Source organism: Podarcis bocagei (genome assembly GCF_964188305.1).
Source record: "Podarcis bocagei genome assembly, chromosome: 7".
NCBI lineage: Eukaryota > Metazoa > Chordata > Lepidosauria > Squamata > Lacertidae > Podarcis > Podarcis bocagei.
Window position 1 is genome coordinate 86,098,041 of NC_138132.1, and position 19,815 is coordinate 86,117,855.

The 19,815-nt window shown below is 48.5% G+C and overlaps 1 protein-coding gene across 3 annotated transcripts in view; it reads right to left on the reverse strand.

Annotated features, from left to right (window-relative positions):
* The window catches only part of CUX2 (cut like homeobox 2), a 259,733-nt gene that overhangs the window by 8,060 nt on the left and 231,858 nt on the right, over window positions 1–19,815 (reverse strand). For all 3 annotated transcript variants that reach the window (XM_081202920.1, XM_081202922.1, XM_081202921.1), the window contains 6 exons: window positions 17,961–18,060; window positions 15,811–16,458; window positions 14,871–14,972; window positions 12,652–13,433; window positions 10,999–11,158; window positions 334–603 (listed from right to left, as the gene is read on the reverse strand). In XM_081202920.1, coding sequence (XP_081059046.1) covers window positions 334–603; window positions 10,999–11,158; window positions 12,652–13,433; window positions 14,871–14,972; window positions 15,811–16,458; window positions 17,961–18,060 — 2,062 coding nt within the window. The remainder of the gene's footprint in view (window positions 1–333; window positions 604–10,998; window positions 11,159–12,651; window positions 13,434–14,870; window positions 14,973–15,810; window positions 16,459–17,960; window positions 18,061–19,815) is intronic.

Sequence of the window (19,815 nt, forward strand, 5' to 3'; positions counted from 1 at the left end):
GAGGTGCTGCAGGCCCTGAAACAAGATAGTGGAAACCCCAACATACACACCAACCAGTTGGTAGCTCTTCCTCGCTGGACTGCCTTCAATTTACCTCCGCGGCACTAAAATGTGCTGAGGAGAAGCCGCCATGGGGGGGGGGGCAAATCGTGACTACAAAACGTGCACTGGTTCAAAACAGAGTTTCCTGACCAGGGAAACCTTGGGGTTGTAGTTTGTTTGCCCTAGATCAATGGCGAAAACCTCTTCGTGGCCTCCGTCCATGCAACAAGCTGAACTGTGGCCCCAGAGTACATCGCCCCCGCCAGTGGCTGCCCCCCTGAGCACCCCTACCGAGGTTGTTATCCGTTAAGACCTCCTTGACCTTCTTGGTGATGGAGTAAGTGTCCAGCTCCGGCGACATGGCCACAATCTCCTGGATGCCGACGGATGCCTGGCTGCTGGGGCAGATCTTCCCACTGAGCGAGGAACCGGATCTGCTCTCCGGCTGCTGGTTTTCTTTGCTGCTTTCCAGAGCAAGGCTGAGTGGCTCAGGGGGGCTCTTCTCTTGCTCCGAGGGGCTGGGTGGTGGGGAAGGGGAAGAGCGGGCCTCCCCAGGACTGGCTGCAAACAACAAAAAAGGGAACATTGTGATTATGCGGAGGGGGGTTAGGGAATCATGGACCACCTGAAATTCAGAAAGGAACGGAACAACAGCCCGCTGGTCCTGTTCTCACTGGCCAACCAGATACCTGTGGGAAGCCAGGGAGCAAAACATAAGAGCCATTGATAGCCCTTTCTCCTTGAATCTTGTCTAACCGTCTTTTAAAGCCATCCAAGTTGGTGGCCATCATTGCATCCTGGGGAAACATGTTCCAGAGTTCAACGATGTGCTGTGTGAAGAAGTCCAATCTTCAGTACAGTGGTACCTCGGGTTAAGTACTTACCGTATTTTTCGCTCTATAAGACGCACCAGACCATAAGACGCAACCTAGTTTTTGGAGGAGGAAAACAAGAAAAAAATATATTCTGAATCTCAGAAGCCAGAACAACAAGAGGGATCACTGCGCAGCTATCCCTCTTGCTGTTCTGGCTTCTGGGATAGCTGCGCAGCCTGTATTTGCTCCATAAGACGCACACACTTTCCTCCTTCCTTTTTAGGAGGGAAAAATTGAGTCTTATAGAGCAAAAAATACGGTAATTCGTTCTGGAGGTCCGTTCTTAACCTGAAACTGTTCTTAACCTGAAGCACCACTTTAGCTAATGGGGCCTCCTGCTGCTGCCGTGCCGCTGGAGCATGATTTCTGTTCTCATCCTGAAGCAAAGTTCTTAACCTGAAGCACTATTTCTGGCTTAGTGGAGTGTGTAACCTGAAGCGTATGTAACCTGAAACGTATGTAACCCGAGGTACCACTGTATAAATAAATAATACCACGCATGTACATAGTCACAATCAGGCCGTCCTGAAGGAGGCATTTTAAGTGGGAAGGCTGATGCCAGGAGACTTCCTTTTTTAAAAAACAAAGAAAACAAATAAATAAGAAAAGAGAAGAATGTAGCCTCTTTTAAAAAAATAAATAAATAAATCACTATAACCGTCCTGTTATTTCTCTTTATTGTTATGAAAGATACCTAGCTAGATGACTAAGAAGGCATGCAAACTTCTCATATTCCCCATAACACGTGTGCTTGTATATAGAATGGGGGAGAGATAGAGAACGGGCACAGGGCTTTGAAAAATAGGGTGCCACACATCTTTCCGCACACTCCCTGTTTTTATGCATGTGCCTCCCCTTCAAATGCCTCTTTGAAAAGAATGTTTTCAGAAGCTGACAGAGGAGAGATGGAGAGACAGACTGGCAGCTCAACGAAGCGTGTTTTTATTCTGTTTTGTAATGTGTCTAGAATTGAGGAGGAGATGAGTCTTTAATGCTCATTTGATAGATGCAAAAGTAATTGAGGAAAATTGGTAGCACCCTATGGCATGATGCCTCTTCCCACTGTTTTTTCTTATGATATATACAAAATACCCCTCTACAGCTAGATGTGCAGTAACAGTGATTTTATATATAAGAGAAAGAGTTTATATGATTTGTGAAGCAGCTTACAAAACAGGGGAATGTATTGAAGCATTTAGGGAACTACCCGGCACTTCTACTACAAGGGAAGTTTTTTTTTCACATTAGGAGAACAATGATTTCTACTTGATCCTCTGGCTGCCCTTTTTGTAAATAACTTTTTCAACAATGACAGCAAAAGAGAAGAGCAAAACAGAGACTGGGAAAGGGGTTGGGGAACCATACAAAACAAGATCAGGGGTTTGTCCACACATTCCCAGCATGCAAGTAAGGTTTGGGGACCTTTCCGTTTGGAGCAAAACTGAGTTAGAGGTAACCTGGTGGAAGTTTATAAAACTGTGCATGGAATAGAGAAAGTGAGTTGAGGGAATTTTTTCTCCTTCTCTCACAGCACTAGATTTGGTGGACATCCAACGAAACTGAATGTTGGAAGATTTAGTATTACCGTATTTTTCGCACCCGACCATAGGACGCACCTTGTTTTAGTGGCAGGAGAAACGGAGCCCCTTCCATTTCTCCTCCCGCTTCGCTGAAGGGGCGCTGCGCAGCTCTCCCTCTCTGCTGAGAGTCTTGCTCTCCTGGCTTCAGCAAAAGGAACTCGAAGCCTCCGGAGCGCAGCAGGAGCTCCCGCTGCTCTCCGGAGGCTTCAGGCGGCTATCCCTGAAGCCTGGAGAGCGAGAGGGGTCGGTGCGCACCTCTGCGCTTCGGAGGCTTCGTGTTGCTATTGCTGAAGCCAAGGAGCCTGCATTCGCTCCATAGGACACACACACATTTCCCCTTAATTTCTGGAGGGGGAAAAGTGCATCTTATAGAGAGAAAAATACGGTATTATTATTGTCACTACTATTTATATACCACCCTTCATCTGAAGATCACTAGGCAGTTTACAGCATAAAAAATACAAAATGAAAACAGGAAATATATAACATGATAACAATTACCGCTCACCTGTCGGAGTGTTGGGCAGGGTTTGCGACCCGGCGCGGGCTTCCTGAGCCTCTGAGACCTCTCCCCTCGCTGCCTAGCCGTCACTCCACCCCCTTTCTGACAGGCCAATTGGTGGCTGGCTGGGGCAGTGTCCCACACAACACCTGTATGCCCTGCGCATCCTCAGACCCAACCTGGGGCTGAGAGGGATGCTGTCCAATGCCTAAGCCAAGGTTTCCTACATCTGAAATTAATAAAGTTGTGGCCTAATTTAATCCTATACATCGCTGTGTCATGTCTCCTTATTTATGGAGCTGGCTCCCGGGCCGGGCGGGGGGTTAGCGGATGGGCTCGCAAAAACCAATATCCCCACCCACCCATAAACAGATTTAAAGTCCACAGATGGTTTAATCAGCCAAAGGCCTAGTTATAGAGGAACATTTAAGACTGATTAACGGAATTGCACCCTACCATTCAATCAAATTATTCTAAAGGCAGCTTACAAGCAGAGGAAACAAACGAAAATTATCCAAAACACTGAGGATTCAGGTAAAGGTAAAGGGAGCCCTGACTATTAGGTCCAGTTGCGGACGACTCTGGGGTTTACTGGCCAAGGGAGCCGGCGTACAGCTTCCGGGTCATGTGGCCAGCATGACTAAGCCGCTTCTGGCGAACCAGAGCAGCGAACGGAAACACCATTTACCTTCCCACCAGAGCAATACCTATTTCTCTACTTGCACTTTGACGTGCTTTCGAACTGCTAGGTTGGCAGGAGCAGGGACCGAGCAACAGGAGCTCACCCCGTCGCGGGGATTCAAACCGCTGACCTTCTGATTGGCAAATCCTAGGCTCTGTGGTTTAACCCACAGTGCCACCCGCATCCCTTCTGAGGATTCAGGTACACACCAGCAAACTCATTTTGTGCAATTCAAGTGGCTTTAGCGCAATAAACCCACTCCTCCTCCCTCCTCCTATCTGACTTTTTTGTCCGCAGTAAGGAAAGTGACAGGGAAATGCAGTGGAAGACGTGGGATAACAAATGTCGCATAACTTCTCCACAAACAAATCAGTATGAATGCTCAGTAAACACTGCGTGTCATATTACCTTCCCTGAAAACCTTGAGCAAGCAAATCAGGAAGAATGCTCAGTGAGCAGACCCTCTGGAAGCGGTGAAACTGGAAAACGGGAGCACGCAGACACACATCCCTGAGTCCCCTGGCTGATACATGGGGCCAAAGTGTGCTTCCCTTCAGCTCTCCAGTTCCAGTGGGAGCCTAGAATATTTTACTGTGGTGGTGAGAGGGTGGTGGGTCCATCTCTGGCTGATGAATGAGGTAGGCTGGTCTCCCCCTTAAGTGATGTTCTTCCCAGGAGGCAACAGGTACAGCCTCCCGGGGGTTCCCTGGCTTAAGCCCAATCTGTTCTGCAGTCCCAGGGTAACTGGGACTAAAATTCAAAGTTTACCGTTATTGTATGGTTTTGTTTCTTAAGCACCTTTCATATTTTTTTAGGCATATTTCAAAACTGCCTTTACGGAAAATTATTTTGGCCACAGTGTTCTGTAAAAGCATTATACCTCCCCCCCGCCATAACTATAAAAAGGAGATAAAGACCCCTCTGGAGACAGCAGCCATGAAGATGTATTGACTCAACAAAGAACAGCAGAAAATAATCACCGTATTTTTCGCTCTATCGGACGCACCTTGTTTTAGAGGGGGAGAACAAGAAAAATAAATTCTCCCCCTCTCTGCTCAGCGCCCCTTCAGCGAAGTGGCAGTAGAAACGAAGCCCCTTCCATTTCTTCTCCCACTTTGCTGAAGGGGCGCTGCGCAGCTCTCCCTCTCGGCTGAAGCCAGGAGAGTCTTGCTCTCCTGGCTTCAGCAAAAGGAACCTGAAGCCTGGAGAGCGAGAGGGTGCGCACTGACCCCTCTCGCTCTCCAGGCTTCAGCGAAAGCAACGCAAAGCCTCTGGAGAGTGGAGGGAGCGCTCCCTCTGTGCTTCGGAGGCTTCGCGTTGCTTTCGCTGAAGCCAAGGAGCCTGCATTCACTCCATAGGATACACACACATTTCCCCTTAATTTTGGAAGGGGGAAAAGTGTGTCCTATAGAGCGAAAAATACGGTATGCTACGAGGTACTAAGAGGAAGTGGTTTGCAGGGAGGGGTTTTTTTTTTGGTCCACATGCTAATTTGTTCCCATCATCACCACACTTCCTGATTTTATAGTTTTTATACTCCTAATTCAACAGCTCAAGGGATTGGCAGAAAACCCATAAAATTCAGCCTTGCCTTTAACAACTTGTTTGGTAGTCATAGGCAACCAGGAATTGCATGCAGGTGAGTAAGCAGACTGGCAGAGAACTCCAGGCCACTCCCTTCCTCTTCTGCCAGCCCACCTAGTTTTAGTGGTAGCTATGGAGGAAGGAACAATCTCTTTACTGATAGAAGGGAATTTCTTTAAGAGCAGCCCACTAAAAGTCCAGTGGACAGCATTTCCATGCTAGCTGCAGAGAAGGGGCTTGGCCAACAGAGAAATTCAAGCCACCGGCAACTTAGTAGGTGTTGCAAAAAAAAGAAAAAGAAAAAAAGAAAAAAGCTGCAGGCTAGTAACTTTTGCAGGCTTATTTGCAAGGCTGCCATATAAGAGTAATATATCTAGAGTGTGCATGTTAAAGAAAGAAGCAGCAATCCCAGGTTGCTGAAGCGAGTGTAAACTGGTTAAATACAGAGTTCATTTCTCAGAAAATGAATGTTGAGGCTGAAAGACCCCAGTTTGGATCTCTACTCGGCCATCAAACTCACTTGTTGGCCTTTGCCGTCTCCCCAATCAGTGATATAAGGATAATAACCTGATTTAACAGTATAGGTAAAGGGTAAAGGGACCCCTGACTATTAGGTCCAGTTGCGGACGACTCTGGGGTTGCGGCGCTCATCTCGCTTTATTGGCCGAGGGAGCCGGCGTACAGCTTCCAAGTCATGTGGCCAGCACGACTAAGTCGCTTCTGGCGAACCAGAGCAGCGCATGGAAACGCTGTTTACCTTCCCGCTGGAGCGGTACCTATTTATCTACTTGCACTTTGACATGCTTTTGAATTGTTAGGTTGGCAGGAGCAGGGACCGAGCAACAGGAGCTCACCCCGTCACGGGGATTCGAACCGCCAACCTTCTGATCGGCAAGTCCTAGGCTCTGTGGTTTAACCCACAGCACCACCCGCGTCCCATTTAACAGTATAGGATTACTGTACAGTGGTGCCCCGCAAGACGAATGCCTCGTAAGACGGAAAACTCGCTAGACGAAAGAGTTTTCCGTTTTGGAGGTGCTTCGCAAAACGAATCTCCTATGGGCTTGCTTCACAAGACGACAATGTCTTGCGAGTTCCTGCTGGGTTTTTTCCCTCCCCCCCCTTTTTCTAAGCCGCTAAGGCGCTTATCAGCTGATCCGATCAGCAGATAAGCAGCTAAAAGCCGCTAATAGCGCTAATCCGCTAATCTGGCAATGGGCTTGCTTCGCAAGACGAAAAAAACGCTAGACGAAGAGAATCACAAAACGGATTCTTTTCGTCTTGCGAGGCACTACTGTAATTAACCATTGGAGGATTCACTGCCATAAGGATTACCGAGATATAGAACATGGATGCTGTTAATGCACCATACAAATGTTAAGCTGAAAAACAAAACTAAAAGACCAGTTTTCATTTCCCTCGGGATCTTAGCTGGCACCTGCACGCCTCAGAATGACGTGACAGGATATTGAAACAGGGTGACTGTGCAAGGAGGGTGCTGGTGGGACAGCCTGGGGGTCTGAGCCTCCAGTCTTTTCCGGTTCTCCAGGCAGGCTTCCCCCACCCCCCGCATTTGGAATTAATATATAGCAAAGCCTCAGGGAAAGAAACAGCAATTTGATATCAAAGTAGCTTTTAAGTGCTGTGCAGAATAAGATGGTAGATCGCAGCATCTTGAAGGTGGAAACGCCACATCCCTGATTGCAACCTTTTGTGGAATAAATAATAATAATAATAATTGTTATGTACAGTGGTGCCTCGCAAGACGAAATTAATTCGTTCCGCAAGTCTCTTCGTCTTGCGAGTTTTTCGTCTTGCGATGCACGGTTTCCCATAGGAATGCATTGAAAATCAATTAATGCGTTCCTAGGGAAACCGCCTTCAGACCAGGTCCGGGGACAGTCTGTCCCCGGACATCTTCTGAAGGCTGGGGGGGGGGATAAGGGCTTTTCTTCCCACCCCCAGCATTTTAAAAAACCCCGGGACAGCGGAGGACTTCTCCGCTGTCCGGGCAATCTTAAAATGCTGGCGGGCGGCATTTTAAAATCGCCCCGGGACAGCGGAGGACTTCTCCGCTGTCCGGGGCGATTTAAAAGCCCCTGGGAAGGCAGGCAGGGGGACAAAGACTTTTGCCCCCCGCCAGCCTTCAGAAGGTGTTCCCGCCCCCCCGCCCTGCTTCGGAGCACCGTTCCGAAGCGGGGCAAGGTGTTCCCACCCCCCCGCCCCGCTTCGGAGCACCGTTCTGAAGCGGGGCGGTGGGGGAAGGTGTTCCCACCCCCCCGCCCCGCTTCGGAGCACCGTTCCGAAGCCAGGCGGTGGGGGAAGGTGTTCCCACCCCCCCGCCCCGCTTCGGAGCAGCGTTCCGAAGCGGGGCGGTGGGGGAAGGTGTTCCCACCCCCCCGCCCCGCTTCGGAGCAGCGTTCCGAAGCGGGGCGGTGGGGGAAGGTGTTCCCAACCCCCCGCCCCGCTTCGGAGCACCGTTCCGAAGCGGGGCGGTGGGGGAAGGTGTTCCCACCCCCCCGCCCCGCTTCGGAGCACCGTTCCGAAGCGGGGCGGTGGGGGAAGGTGTTCCCACCCCCCCGCCCCGCTTCGGAGCACCGTTCCGAAGCGGGGCGGTGGGGGAAGGTGTTCCCACCCCCCCGCCCCGATTCGGAGCACCGTTCCGAAGCGGGGCGGTGGGGGAAGGTGTTCCCACCCCCCCGCCCCGCTTCGGAGCAGCGTTCCGAAGCGGGGCGGTGGGGGAAGGTGTTCCCGCCCCCCCGCCCCGCTTCGGAGCACCGGGAGAAGCGATCTCCCCGCAGCCCCTTGCTTCAAAAGAGGTCCGGGGGCAGCGGGGAAGAAGCGCTGCGCTTCGCGCTGCCCCCGGACCTCTTTTGAAGCAAGGGGCTGCAGGGAGAAGCGATCTCCCCGCAAACCCTTGCTTCAAAAGAGGTCCGGGGGCAGCGGGGAAGAAGCGCTGCGCTTCGCGCTGCCCCCGGACCTCTTTTGAAGCAAGGGGCTGCAGGGAGAAGCGATCTCCCCGCAAACCCTTGCTTCAAAAGAGGTCCGGGGGCAGCGGGGAAGAAGCGCTGCACTTCGCGCTGCCCCCGGACCTCTTTTGAAGCAAGGGGCTGCGGGGAGATCGCTTCTCCCCGCCGCCCCTTGCTTCAAAAGAGAAGACCCGCTGTCCCCGGGGCAAGCTTCGTTTTGCGAAGCAAGCCCATAGGGAAATTCGTCTTGCGAGGCAACTCGAAAACGAAAAAACCTTTCGTTTTGCGGGTTTTTCGTCTCGCGAGGCGTTCGTCTTGCGGGGTACCACTGTACTTCACATTCTCCCAGGAGGGGTCTACTGTGACGTAACAAAACATGCCTTCAAATAAGGACTAAGTTAGAACTTAGCAAATATTCACCATCACAAGAACTAGCAACTTTCAAAAATAAAATCGGAGAGATCCAAATCGACTCCGGGTACTGAGGAAATCTGGAACGCCCCCAGCAAGCAGCTCTGGTGACACACATAAGTAGGAAGTGAGGATGCACTGCAAGGAATGGAAAGGCCGGTTTTGTGGTTATCATTTTCATGGCACCGCTAATATAAAAAGAGGCTTAGGCACCTTGTCAGCCGGCACCTCCTCAGCGAAGGCTGTTATGTACTGAAGTTCTCACCCTGGGCCAGCAGGGGGATACTGTAGATAGTTATGCAAATAAGGGATCGAAAGTGACGTTCAGTGATTGGATAGTTTTAGAAAATTGTTACAGTTACGTTGTACTAGAGCTCTATATAAGCAGGCTGACTGAACCCTTCAGTTCAGTTCTGTTCTGGCCTGTGAATAAACAAGAGCTGTTTGAAGAATCACTGTGTCGTCTGAAATGTTCACCTACAACTTAACAACAACAACAACAACAACAATTTTTATTTATACCCCGTCCTCCCCAGCCAAAGCTGGGCTCAGGGTGGCTAACAGGCAATAATAAAAACAAGTAGAAAAATCTACTAACAGGGAGTTGCCCAACAAGAAAAAGGTAACCTGCCACGTGAGATTTTTATCTGGAAAAACCAAACCGGACTCTTTGGTGGCAGTTTGGTGGGACTTTGTTCCGTAAGCCAATGACAATCACCTAAATCAGTTCCTCATGGGATTTCTGGAAGCTCATAAGACTTCCTTACTGGACTTTCTGACTCCCTCCTTCACATTTTCAAGCCTCTCATTCCTATTCAGTGTTATATATATTTTCCAGATGAGTCAGTAGCCTCAGACAGATGTACTTAATCCTCTGACCTCTGCCTGTCTGTTCCTCTTGTCTTATTTTGTAACGGTTTTCCTCTTTCATACTGCATTGCAATACTGGAAAACCTTAATGCTTTTTGAGAAATGGGGTTTGTATAAAAATTATCTTAAAGATTATTGTAGTAGTATAACGTCTGTGGCAGCCTTCGAATAACTTCTGCGATACAATGGATATGTGTAGGAAACTACAATTTTCTTGATAATTAGCAACAATAACTGAGATAAATAGTGCATTAAGTAAATGAGCATTCAAAGAAATATGGAGTTGACAGGAAGTCGTTGGAACCTTAAGAAGATGATGACAAAGTGTAGCAAATTTTTATGATTTTGTGTTATCTATGAAGAATTTTGTTTTTGATTCTATTTTCTTTTTCTTTTAAGTTTAAGTTCTATTTCTTTTAAGTTCAATAAAGAATTTAAAAAAGAAAGGAAAAAAATAGAAAACCTTAATAAAAATTGTTACCAAAAAAGAAAAAGAGTGGCATTTCCACCTTCGCTCTGACGTGGTACATTGCAGTCAATGATCTCAAACGGCCATTGCTTTTCCTGCGGTTTTGAAGAGATATGTGTGTGTGTGTGTGTGTGTGTATTCTATGCTTTTAAGCTGTTCTTATTTTGGCCGTAAGCCAGGGAAAGAGTCAGGGAAAGTGGCGTCCTTTAAATAAACATACAGTGGTACCTCGGGTTACATATGCTTCAGGTTACATACGCTTCAGGTTACAGACTCTGCTAACCCAGAAATACTGCTTCAGGTTAAGAACTTTGCTTCAGGATGAGAACAGAAATCGTGCTCCGGCGGCACGGCAGCAGCGGGAGGCCCCATTAGCTAAAGTGGTGCTTCAGGTTAAGAACAGTTTCAGGTTGGCAGATGAAGGTGATAGACTATATGGGACTGGCAGAAATGACTGGCAGAATCCGAGACCAGGGAAGAGAGACAGCGGAAGAAGATTGGAAGAAATTTAAGGACTATCTTAGGAAACATTGCAAAATTATTGAATGCTAGAATGACGTTGGTTTAGAAATTATGTGGTTTCTAGCTGAAATGATTAAGTAAAAGGAAAAGAAAGGTTAAAAATTTAAAAGGAAAATAAGGGAGAGGATTTGCTGAATTAATAACTGGAAATTGGAATACAGAAAGGGGAGGTATGAGGAAGTCGGGGAATTAAGTTACAAGAAAATAGGGGATTGAAACTATACTTGTTTTTGTTTTTTTGTCTGTTTGTATTATTGTTTTGTCTTGTTTTTATAAAATCTTTGAAACTTTAATAAAAATCTTTCTTTCTTTTTTAAAAAAAGAACAGTTTCAGGTTAAGTACGGACCTCCGGAACGAATTAAGTACTTAACTCAAGGTACCACTGTATAACAACGAGAAGAGGAATAGACAGGCCTGCCTGGAGATCTGAATGCCAGGCCTTGACCTGAGGAAGAGGCTGCCCCATGATGGGAGTGCCAGCAGGGACCTACCATGTGGCAGATTGGCCTGCTGGCTCATGCCTTGGCCCAGCTGGTCCGTGAGCCACAGCTGCATCCGGATGAAGGGCTCCCGGCCTTTCTGGGTCAGCTTGCTCCAAGGCTTGGGCCTAGACAGCATGTCGCTCACGCTCCCTTGAGACAGACCCAGCACCTGAAACAGACAGGAGATGAGGAGGAAGATGGAGGCGGCTTTGGCCCGTGTCCAAGCCCCGCCATTGAAAACCACCACTACAGAACAACAAACCCGTGTTGCAAACTTAACACAACAAACAACACAAGCAACACGAAGACCAGTATACTAGATAGCACTGTAGTTCTTTTTGCATAATGTACACGATTTAGTACAACAAAAACAAAATGTGTACACTTGTCATTCTCCAATGAAAACAAATGAACACGCGTCTGTCAATCTTTGAAAGTCCGTAGAAGTATAATAAGTCTATGGTTGAAACAAAGTAATAGATGCTATCCTGTGGGCTAAGCGGTAAAACCTTTTAGGCGTTCATGGTGCCGAAGTAGTAAGTGAATAACAACGTAGGGACAGTGATCCCGGATAATCTGACTGTTTCGCTGGAACCTTCTTCAGCACAACCCATAGATTAGAAAAATGCAAAAAGAGCAATGGTCATGAGGATATTCACATTGTTATTCACTTACTACAAACTGACAAGGTAATCATGCCGTTGATATGATTTCATTTTGATTTCCTGTTCATTCGAAACAGGCACTTCCTCTCACGCAGGGTACATGCAGAACAAACTTAAATCACTTATAAACCACTTCTGTTGTTTAGGCTTACATCAAAGAACTTTAGGCATCGAGGGGGCTTATATCTCTCTGTTTAAAAGACTTCTACCCCCTTTACAGGACTACAATTTCCAAATTTTACAGGGTGGATTCAATTCAAATCAGCTTATGGATCGCTTCACACAGAAGAAGCCTGCAAGAAGTGGCTGCAAGAAGACCATAATAAAAATAATAACCCATATAAACAAATATAAAATCCTGCTATGGGAAGCAGCTCTCCAAGTGCCAGGCTACATGCTGTCTGTCTGGCATCGCCTACACTTGTTTTTCCACCCACAAAAACCGCCCAGCTGCATGAGATAACCATCCCACCCTTGTAAGCACAAACACCAAAAATAAGTGACCCAAACTCTGCCTATATAAAGGTAAAGGTAAAGGGACCCCGGACCATTGGGTCCAGTCGTGACCGACTCTGGGGTTGCAGCGCTCATCTCGCTTTACTGGCCGAGGGAGCCGGCGTACAGCTTCCGGGTCATGTGGCCAGCATGACTAAGCCGCTTCTGGCGAACCAGAGCTGCACATGGAAACACCGTTTACCTTCCTGCCAGAGTGGTACCTATTTATCTACTTGCACTTTGACGTGCTTTTGAACTGCTAGGTTGGCAGGAGCAGGGACTGAGCAACGGGAGCTCACCCTGTCGTGGGGATTCGAACCGCCGACCTTCTGATTGGCAAGTCCTAGGCTCTGTGGTTTAACCCACAGCGCCACCCGCGTCCCTGGGCCCAAATGCCCAGGAGAATAAAAAGTATTCTCCTTTGCACTCCTCTCTCACCCTCTCTTGAGCCAAGCATGGCCAACAAGCCTCTTTAAGGGCTGAATGTTTATTGCTGGGGTACCTTTTCCCCAAAGATGCGCTGGCAGATCCCGTTCTTGGCCAGCTTCTCCTTGACCTGCCGCGTCAGCTCCAAGGTGTCCACTTCCCTGTACATGTACAACTCATACTGCTCTGGCGTCAAGGGCGGGACGGTGGGTTTGAGAGTCCTTGGCACGTAGGACGGGTAATAGGACAGGCGCCCGGCGCCCTGGGCATCTGAGCCGGCCACTTCCGACTTGACCTCTATCACCCTGTGGGGCTCATCCTCAGAGGTCACGAGGTCTTCCTCATTCGGGATGGCGTCGCTGGGCTCGCCCCGCTGCCACACCCGGCCATTGACCATGCTGGAGTAGCTTGACGAGGAGGACAAGGAAGGCGACACGGAGGTGTACGGACGGCTCAGCAAGCTCCTTTCAGAAGCCCAGTGTTGGTCAAAATAGGAGCCGGCGTCCCCGATTTCGGACTTGACCTTCCGGATGATGCTCTGCACGAAGGCCGCAGGGGAGAGCACGGTCAGGGGGTTTTGCATTGTGTTGCCACTGGCGTTTGGGCCCAGCATGCCCTCCTCCTGCTTGATGTAAGCCTGGACGATGTTCTGGCTGACCGTGGCCAGGGTCGAGCGCTCCACAGGTGGTGTGGCGACAGGCCTGCTGGCGCCCCCCGCTTCTATCTCGAGCAAGGCCTGCTGTTGGGCCTGCATCTCCCGGCGGGCCTGCTCCAATATGCTCTTGATGGCATCTTCAGAGTTGCTGGCGCAGGTGCCGTTGGCAATCACCTGGGGCACCGCCGAGCTCTTGGTGTCCCCTGCGGAAGGAAGGGGCACAGGTGAAGGGGGTAGAAAGAGGGAGGCCACTGGAGCTCAATGGAGACAAACCTTAAAGGGCTTTTAAACGGGGTCCCTCCTCCCTAGCCCCTGTGCTACCCGATCAGATTTTAACGAAGGTATCCTAATAAAAGGCTGATCACAGCTTCAGTCATTGAAAATTAATATATAATATTATGAGATACTATTTTGGAAAACCGCTACAATGATATATAATGAAATTCAGTCAAGGGGAATTTGAGGAAGTCATTTAACTATGGTATTAATATCAGACCACGTTCAGTTATGATCTATGTTTGTTTGTCTGTTTAAAAAGGGGGAAATTAATAAAAAAAATTGGGGGAAAAATAAAATAAAATAAAATATTCCAATGCCATTAAATATACCTTACTTTAATGTTGCATTTCTTTCATTCTGTATGTAACATATATGGAATATGCAAACCAATCTGAGGGGTTTTTTTTTACAATCGAGTGGTGTATAAATTTTATGAAGTATGTTTTATGACATATATGTACACACACACACACAAACAAACACAAACACACACACACACAAGTGCCTATAACACTATGCTTGAACTTCCCCCCTTTTCCTTTTACTTAAGTAGGCCTGGGCCTGCTCAGTGCCTGAAGAAAAGATTGCCTGGGAACTCCCAGATGTTTCTCCCCATTATGAACTACTGCCTTGAGCAGTAGAAGGGGAAATAACCGCAAATAAATAAAAAGTAGAAAGCTTCAACTTTTAAGCAATTAATTAATTAACAAATAAAAAAAAGCTTTTAATCAACTAGAAAAGTGCTCCTGAATAATGGGGCAGATTTATTTATATATTTTGTAAAAAAAATGATGATTATTTTTAAAAATGAAAGTACTTGTAAAAGCTGCAGATGGTAAGCACCTCCTTAAAATACACATTCCCAGCCCTCTTCCGTCTCACACAAACAAGGGACACCACTATACAGTGGTACCTCAGGTTACAGACGCTTCAGGTTACAGACTCCACTAACCCAGAAATAGTACCTCAGGTTAAGAACTTTGCTTCAGGATGAGAACAGAAATCGCGCGGCGGCAGCGGGAGGCCCCATTAGCTACAGTGGTGCTTCAGGCTAAGAACAGTTTCAGGTTAAGAACGGACCTCTAGAACGAATTAAGTTCTTAACCCAAGGTACCACTGTACTATGAGGATGCAAACAGTATTCAGTAGCATTATATTGTATAATCCAGAACTACTGGGGAGGAAAACCCCTCCTGGATAGTCGCTGAATGCTATCCCATTGCAGAGAGGTTGATTCGTAGCTCACTTTCCCATCCAGCTGTCCGGGCAAAAGACCCTCTTGAATTCTTGGACAAACTCCAAACCTGAGAAATATTAAGATGCCACCGAGGGCAACCTTGGTGGTTCCTCACGGCCCTTACCTCCTTTCTGTGACTCAATCTCCTTCTTGGCTTGTTCCAGGATGTTCTTGATGGCATCGTCAGAGCCAGTCTCTGGCGTCCTAATCCTTGGCGTAATACTGCCTGATCAAAGAAGCACAACATTTGAGGCCTGCCACTTGCCTCGTGTTTTTGTACCAGCTCAGCTCATGTTAACGTCAGGGAAGTATTTACCAGTGCCAGTGCTCAGCTATTTTTAGGAGCCCCTGTTGGAAGGAAACGTCTCCTGCTATTAGTCGCATGCCATGATGGGAAAGAGACCAGGAATCCGGCTGTTGGGCTCTGCCTTTGCGAGGCCATGGCTTGGGGGGGAAAGGATGGCAAGGGGCTGAAACAAGACCAATGTGGACCAGCCCAGAAAGGGAACTGCCAAGAGGCTGGAGTGTGGTACTCCACACCCAGATTAATAGATTCAATCTGTATAAATTTGCTTTGGGCTAAAACTACGCTTTAGAGCAGCGGTTCTCAACCTGTGGGTCCCCAGATGTTGTTGGACTACAACTCCCATCATCCCTAGCTAGCAAGGCCAGAGCTCAGGGATGATGGGAGTTGTAGTCCAACAACATCTGGGGACCCACAGGTTGAGAACCGCTGCTTTAGAGGAAAAGGCACACTATTCTTGCTTTCAGATTGGAGACAGAAATTTTGGCCCTCCCAGAAACACCATCATCCTTGACCACTGGCTGATGGAAGTTGGGAGTATAACAACACATGAAACACCCTTGCCTCAAAGCCAAATTAAGCCATTCTGAGATAAAGGGAAAATGTAATTGACCACAGGGTGGTTCACAACATAAAAATAACCGTTGGGGTGGAGAATAGCAGAGCTGGCCCCACCATTAGGAAGAGCGAGGTACCTGCCTCAGGTGGTTGGGTTTGGGTGAGCGTGTCCACCTGCCAGTCTCCTGCCTAGCCTACTTACCTCTCTGGCGGACTTGGATTGTCCTCAGGGCCAAGACGTTCTGCTCGTCGGAGAGGAACTGCTTCATCTTGATGAACGGCTCCTTCCCCTTGACCGTGAGCTTACGCCAAGGCTTTGGCCTGGCCAGGATCTCACTGACGGAGCCCTGAGAGAGGCCCAGGACGTAATGCCCAAAGACGCGCTGGCCAATGTTGTGCTTGAGGAGCTGCTCCTTCACCTGGAAGGCAATTTCGGCTGTGTCCAGCTGCTCCTCATCGGCCGAACCCGAACTGCTGCCTTCCGACTGGTCACTGGGTGGGCTCGCCTCGCTGGCTGGGATGGCTTGGCTGGGGTTGCCCGGCAACGCTGCCGTTTTGGCTGAGTAGAAAGCAGAAGGGAAGGCTGCCATGCCGCCAGCCTCGTTCTTGTACGCAGGAGGCCCCATCTGTTTCGGGAGGAGCGAGTCCAGTGGGATCCGCTCAGCAGGAAAAGGCGAGAGCGTGAAAGTCCTCGGTACCTCCTGAGCCATGGAGGGGCCCAGCAGCGGCTGGATGAGGGACGGGGAGGTCGAATCTTCCCGGAGCGGGTGCGAGAGGTGCTGAGGGGAAAGGTAGGATTGGTCTGTGCCCATGGAGTCCTTCACCGACTCATCCTCCGAGGGATCCTCCTCTAGAGACCAAAGAGGAAGGGAGAGATACACACACCAACTATAGCTTACTCTAAAGCAGAACCTATTGTTGGAAAATTCCATTCTACCTTAAGGACCAAACATGGGATTGTTACGTGTCACATGTCTGTTTACGTTCCAGCACAGTTTGCTGGGAACTTCTGTTGTGTGTATAGCTTTTGTTTTTCACTCTCTCTCTGAAGAGAAGAAAGGGAGACATGTTTTTTTTGTCCTGATTTATGCTTAATAAATCTTTAGCTGTTAGTATGTTTCCACAAGCCTCACGCCTGTTCTGTTTGCTCAGTATGCTCTGCTAATATAGCGTGCTCAGGCTTTTGAAGTCTGAGTTGCTGATTTACGTCACACCAGAAATCAGGGGATCATCACGGCTGGAAGGGCATGATCCAGCTGGGGGCTAGCAGCTGGCATCTCAACCCCCCGAAGGATGCCGACACCTATGCCTCCCCCCACAGATGTTGCTGGACTCACAGCTCCCACCACCCCAACTACCAGCCAGGTGTTGGCGTCCAGCAACACTAGGGCCACTGGTTTCCCAGCTAAGCCTTAAAGGCTCCCAATGCCATTTGCTTCCAACCCTCCATGGCGAAATCTGCTTGTTCAAAGTTCTCTGGGGTGTTGCAACACCTAACCTGTGTTGCACTGGGGTAGTGCATGCAAGGCCCCCTCTGCATGCAAGACCTCCACCACCCCATGAAACCCCACCAGGGACCTCTGACAGAGTGGTGCAGAGCTAACAACTTGCTCATAAATACAAGGAAGACAAAGGAGTTTGTGGTGGACTTCAGGAGACAGAAGAGCAACGTCCAGCCACTTTTGATTGATGGGGTCTGTGTGGAGAGGGTAACCACGTTCAGATTTCTGGGCATTGAATTACAAGAGGATCTGTCCTGGAGTGTCAACACAAGGGGGCTTGTGCAGAAGGCGCAGCAGAGACTGTACTTTTTGAGAATACTAAGGAAAAACCATCTTCCACAGAAACTGCTGCTTGCCTTCTATCACCGTGCCATTGAGAGCGTGCTCACTTATGGCTTATGTGTGTGGTACGGAAGCTGTACTGCCCAGGACAGGATGGGGTTGTGCAGGGTTGTTAAGGCAGCAGAGAGCATTGTTGGCTGCCCACTCTTCACCTTAGAGCAGATTTATGCCACAAGGTGCCATAGGAAGGCACTGGACATAATAAAAGATCCATCGCATCCTGGTCACTGTCTCTTCGAGCTCTTGCCGTCGGGACGGAGATACAGGTCGATGAAGACAAGAACGAGTCGTCTTAAGAACAGCTTCTTCTCCAGAGCGATCTCGGCCCTGAATGGGAAGCCCGGACTTTGAAAGTCATCTAATCTCCCTTGCTGTATTATACTGTATTGTTTAATTAGTTTTTTTATGGAGCAGTCAAGTAATTTCGTTGTCCCCGAAGGGGGCAATGACAATAAAGATATTCTTATTCTTATTCTGTAGAAATGCATTTTCATGCACCCCAACCTACCAGTACTGGGTACGAGGCCTGGTTTTTCCAAAAGGAACTTCTGCGACGGGTAGAAGGATTCCTTTCCCAGAAGCAAAACATCACTGGGTTTTGATATGCTCTAAAAATAAAAATAAAAAATTGAATTGAGGGAGGGAAGTTGGGGCAGGCAAGCAAGGCATCAGGACTGGCAGGATGCGGATGAGTGGGCGCCGGGGGTAAGGGGGGGGCCCTGAAGTCTGATTCTGGAGAGGGGAGCAGTGGGTTATGGGGATCTGTACCAGCCAGGGGGCATGAATTAGAGGCGGAGGAAGCTTCAGAGCTGGTGGAAGAGTCAGGCCAGACCAGTGAAGGGCTGGGTGCTTCCCCACCCTCGACAGCACCACTGTCTCCCAGAACCAGGAGAGAATTGAAGCGGGAAGAGCAAAGGCATCTTCCACACAGCCATCATCTCTAGCTATGTGTGCACAGGAAGGTACACTCTGGGCGGCTTCCAACAAAATATTAAAATACAATAGTCCGGCAAACATTAAAAGCTTCCCTAAACAGGGCTGCCTTCAGATGTCTTCTAAAAGTCTGGTATGTAGTTGCTTTTCTCTTTGACATCTGAAGTGTTGGTGCTGACTTTTAAAGCCCTAAATGGCCTCGGTCCTGTATACCTGAAGGAGCGTCTCCACCCCCATCGCTCAGCCCAGACATCGCTTCTCGGCCTTTTGGCTAAGATCAAGTGTAGCATCGTTCAGCCCAGACAATGAGGACCAGCTCCGAGGGCCTTCTGGCGGTTCCCTCATTGCGAGAAGTGAGGTTACAGGGAACCAGGCAGAAGGCCTTCTCGGTAGTGGCACCTGCCCTGTGGAACGCCCTCCCTTCAGATGTCAAGGAAATAAGCAACTATCTTCTCTTTAAAAGACATCTGAAAGCAGCCCTGTTTAGGGAAGTTTTTAATATTTAATGCTGTACTGTTTTTAACATTTGATTGGGAGCCGCCCAGAGTGGCTGGGGAAACTCAGCCAGATGGGCAGGGTATAAATAATAAATTGTTATTGTTGTTATTATTATTACTACTACTACTATTACTACTACATAAATTGGTGGAGGGGGAGCGGTCCCCAGTTGCTGCAACTGCTCCATTGGGTGCAGACCTGGGAATAGCTGCCTAGACGCTACACTGGTGTGCGTAGGTACCCACAGGTATCCACTGCTATATTATTATTATTATTATTATTATTATTATTATTATTATTATTATTATTATTATTATTTCATTGAATTTATATACCACCCTATACCCGTAGGTCTCAGGGCAGTCCACAGAGTAACATCAAAATATAAAAACCCAAAATGCATAATCAAAACAACAACACAATAACCCCCCTCTCCAACCCCCCCCCCCCACATTTTAACAGGGCATAGGATGCCAATCAAATCAACCAAAGGCCTGGTTAAAAAGGAATGTTTTTGCCTGGCACCTAAAGGTGTATAATGAAGGCACCAGGTGAACTTCCCTGGGGAGAGCATTCCACAGACGGGGAGCCACTGCAGAGAAGGCCCCGTTCTCGTGTTGCCACCCTCCGGACCTCTCGAGGAGGAGGCACACAAAGAAGGGCTTCAGAAGATGACCTCAGGGTCCAAGTAGGTTCATGTGGAAGGAGGCGGTCCTTGAGGTCCTGAGGCTTTATAGACCAGCACTTTGAATCGCTGTAGAAGTGATTGTGTTATCTTTGTCAATAAAGACTTAACTCTCTGCCATGTGCATTCCTGTGGCTGGAAAGCGTCCTTGACTCAAGGGTAGGAAAATGCTTCTCATGCGGTCACAGAGTTTGAAAATGTTTGAGCGCTTCTTCCCATTGATTCATGCCATTATTTCCGGGACACT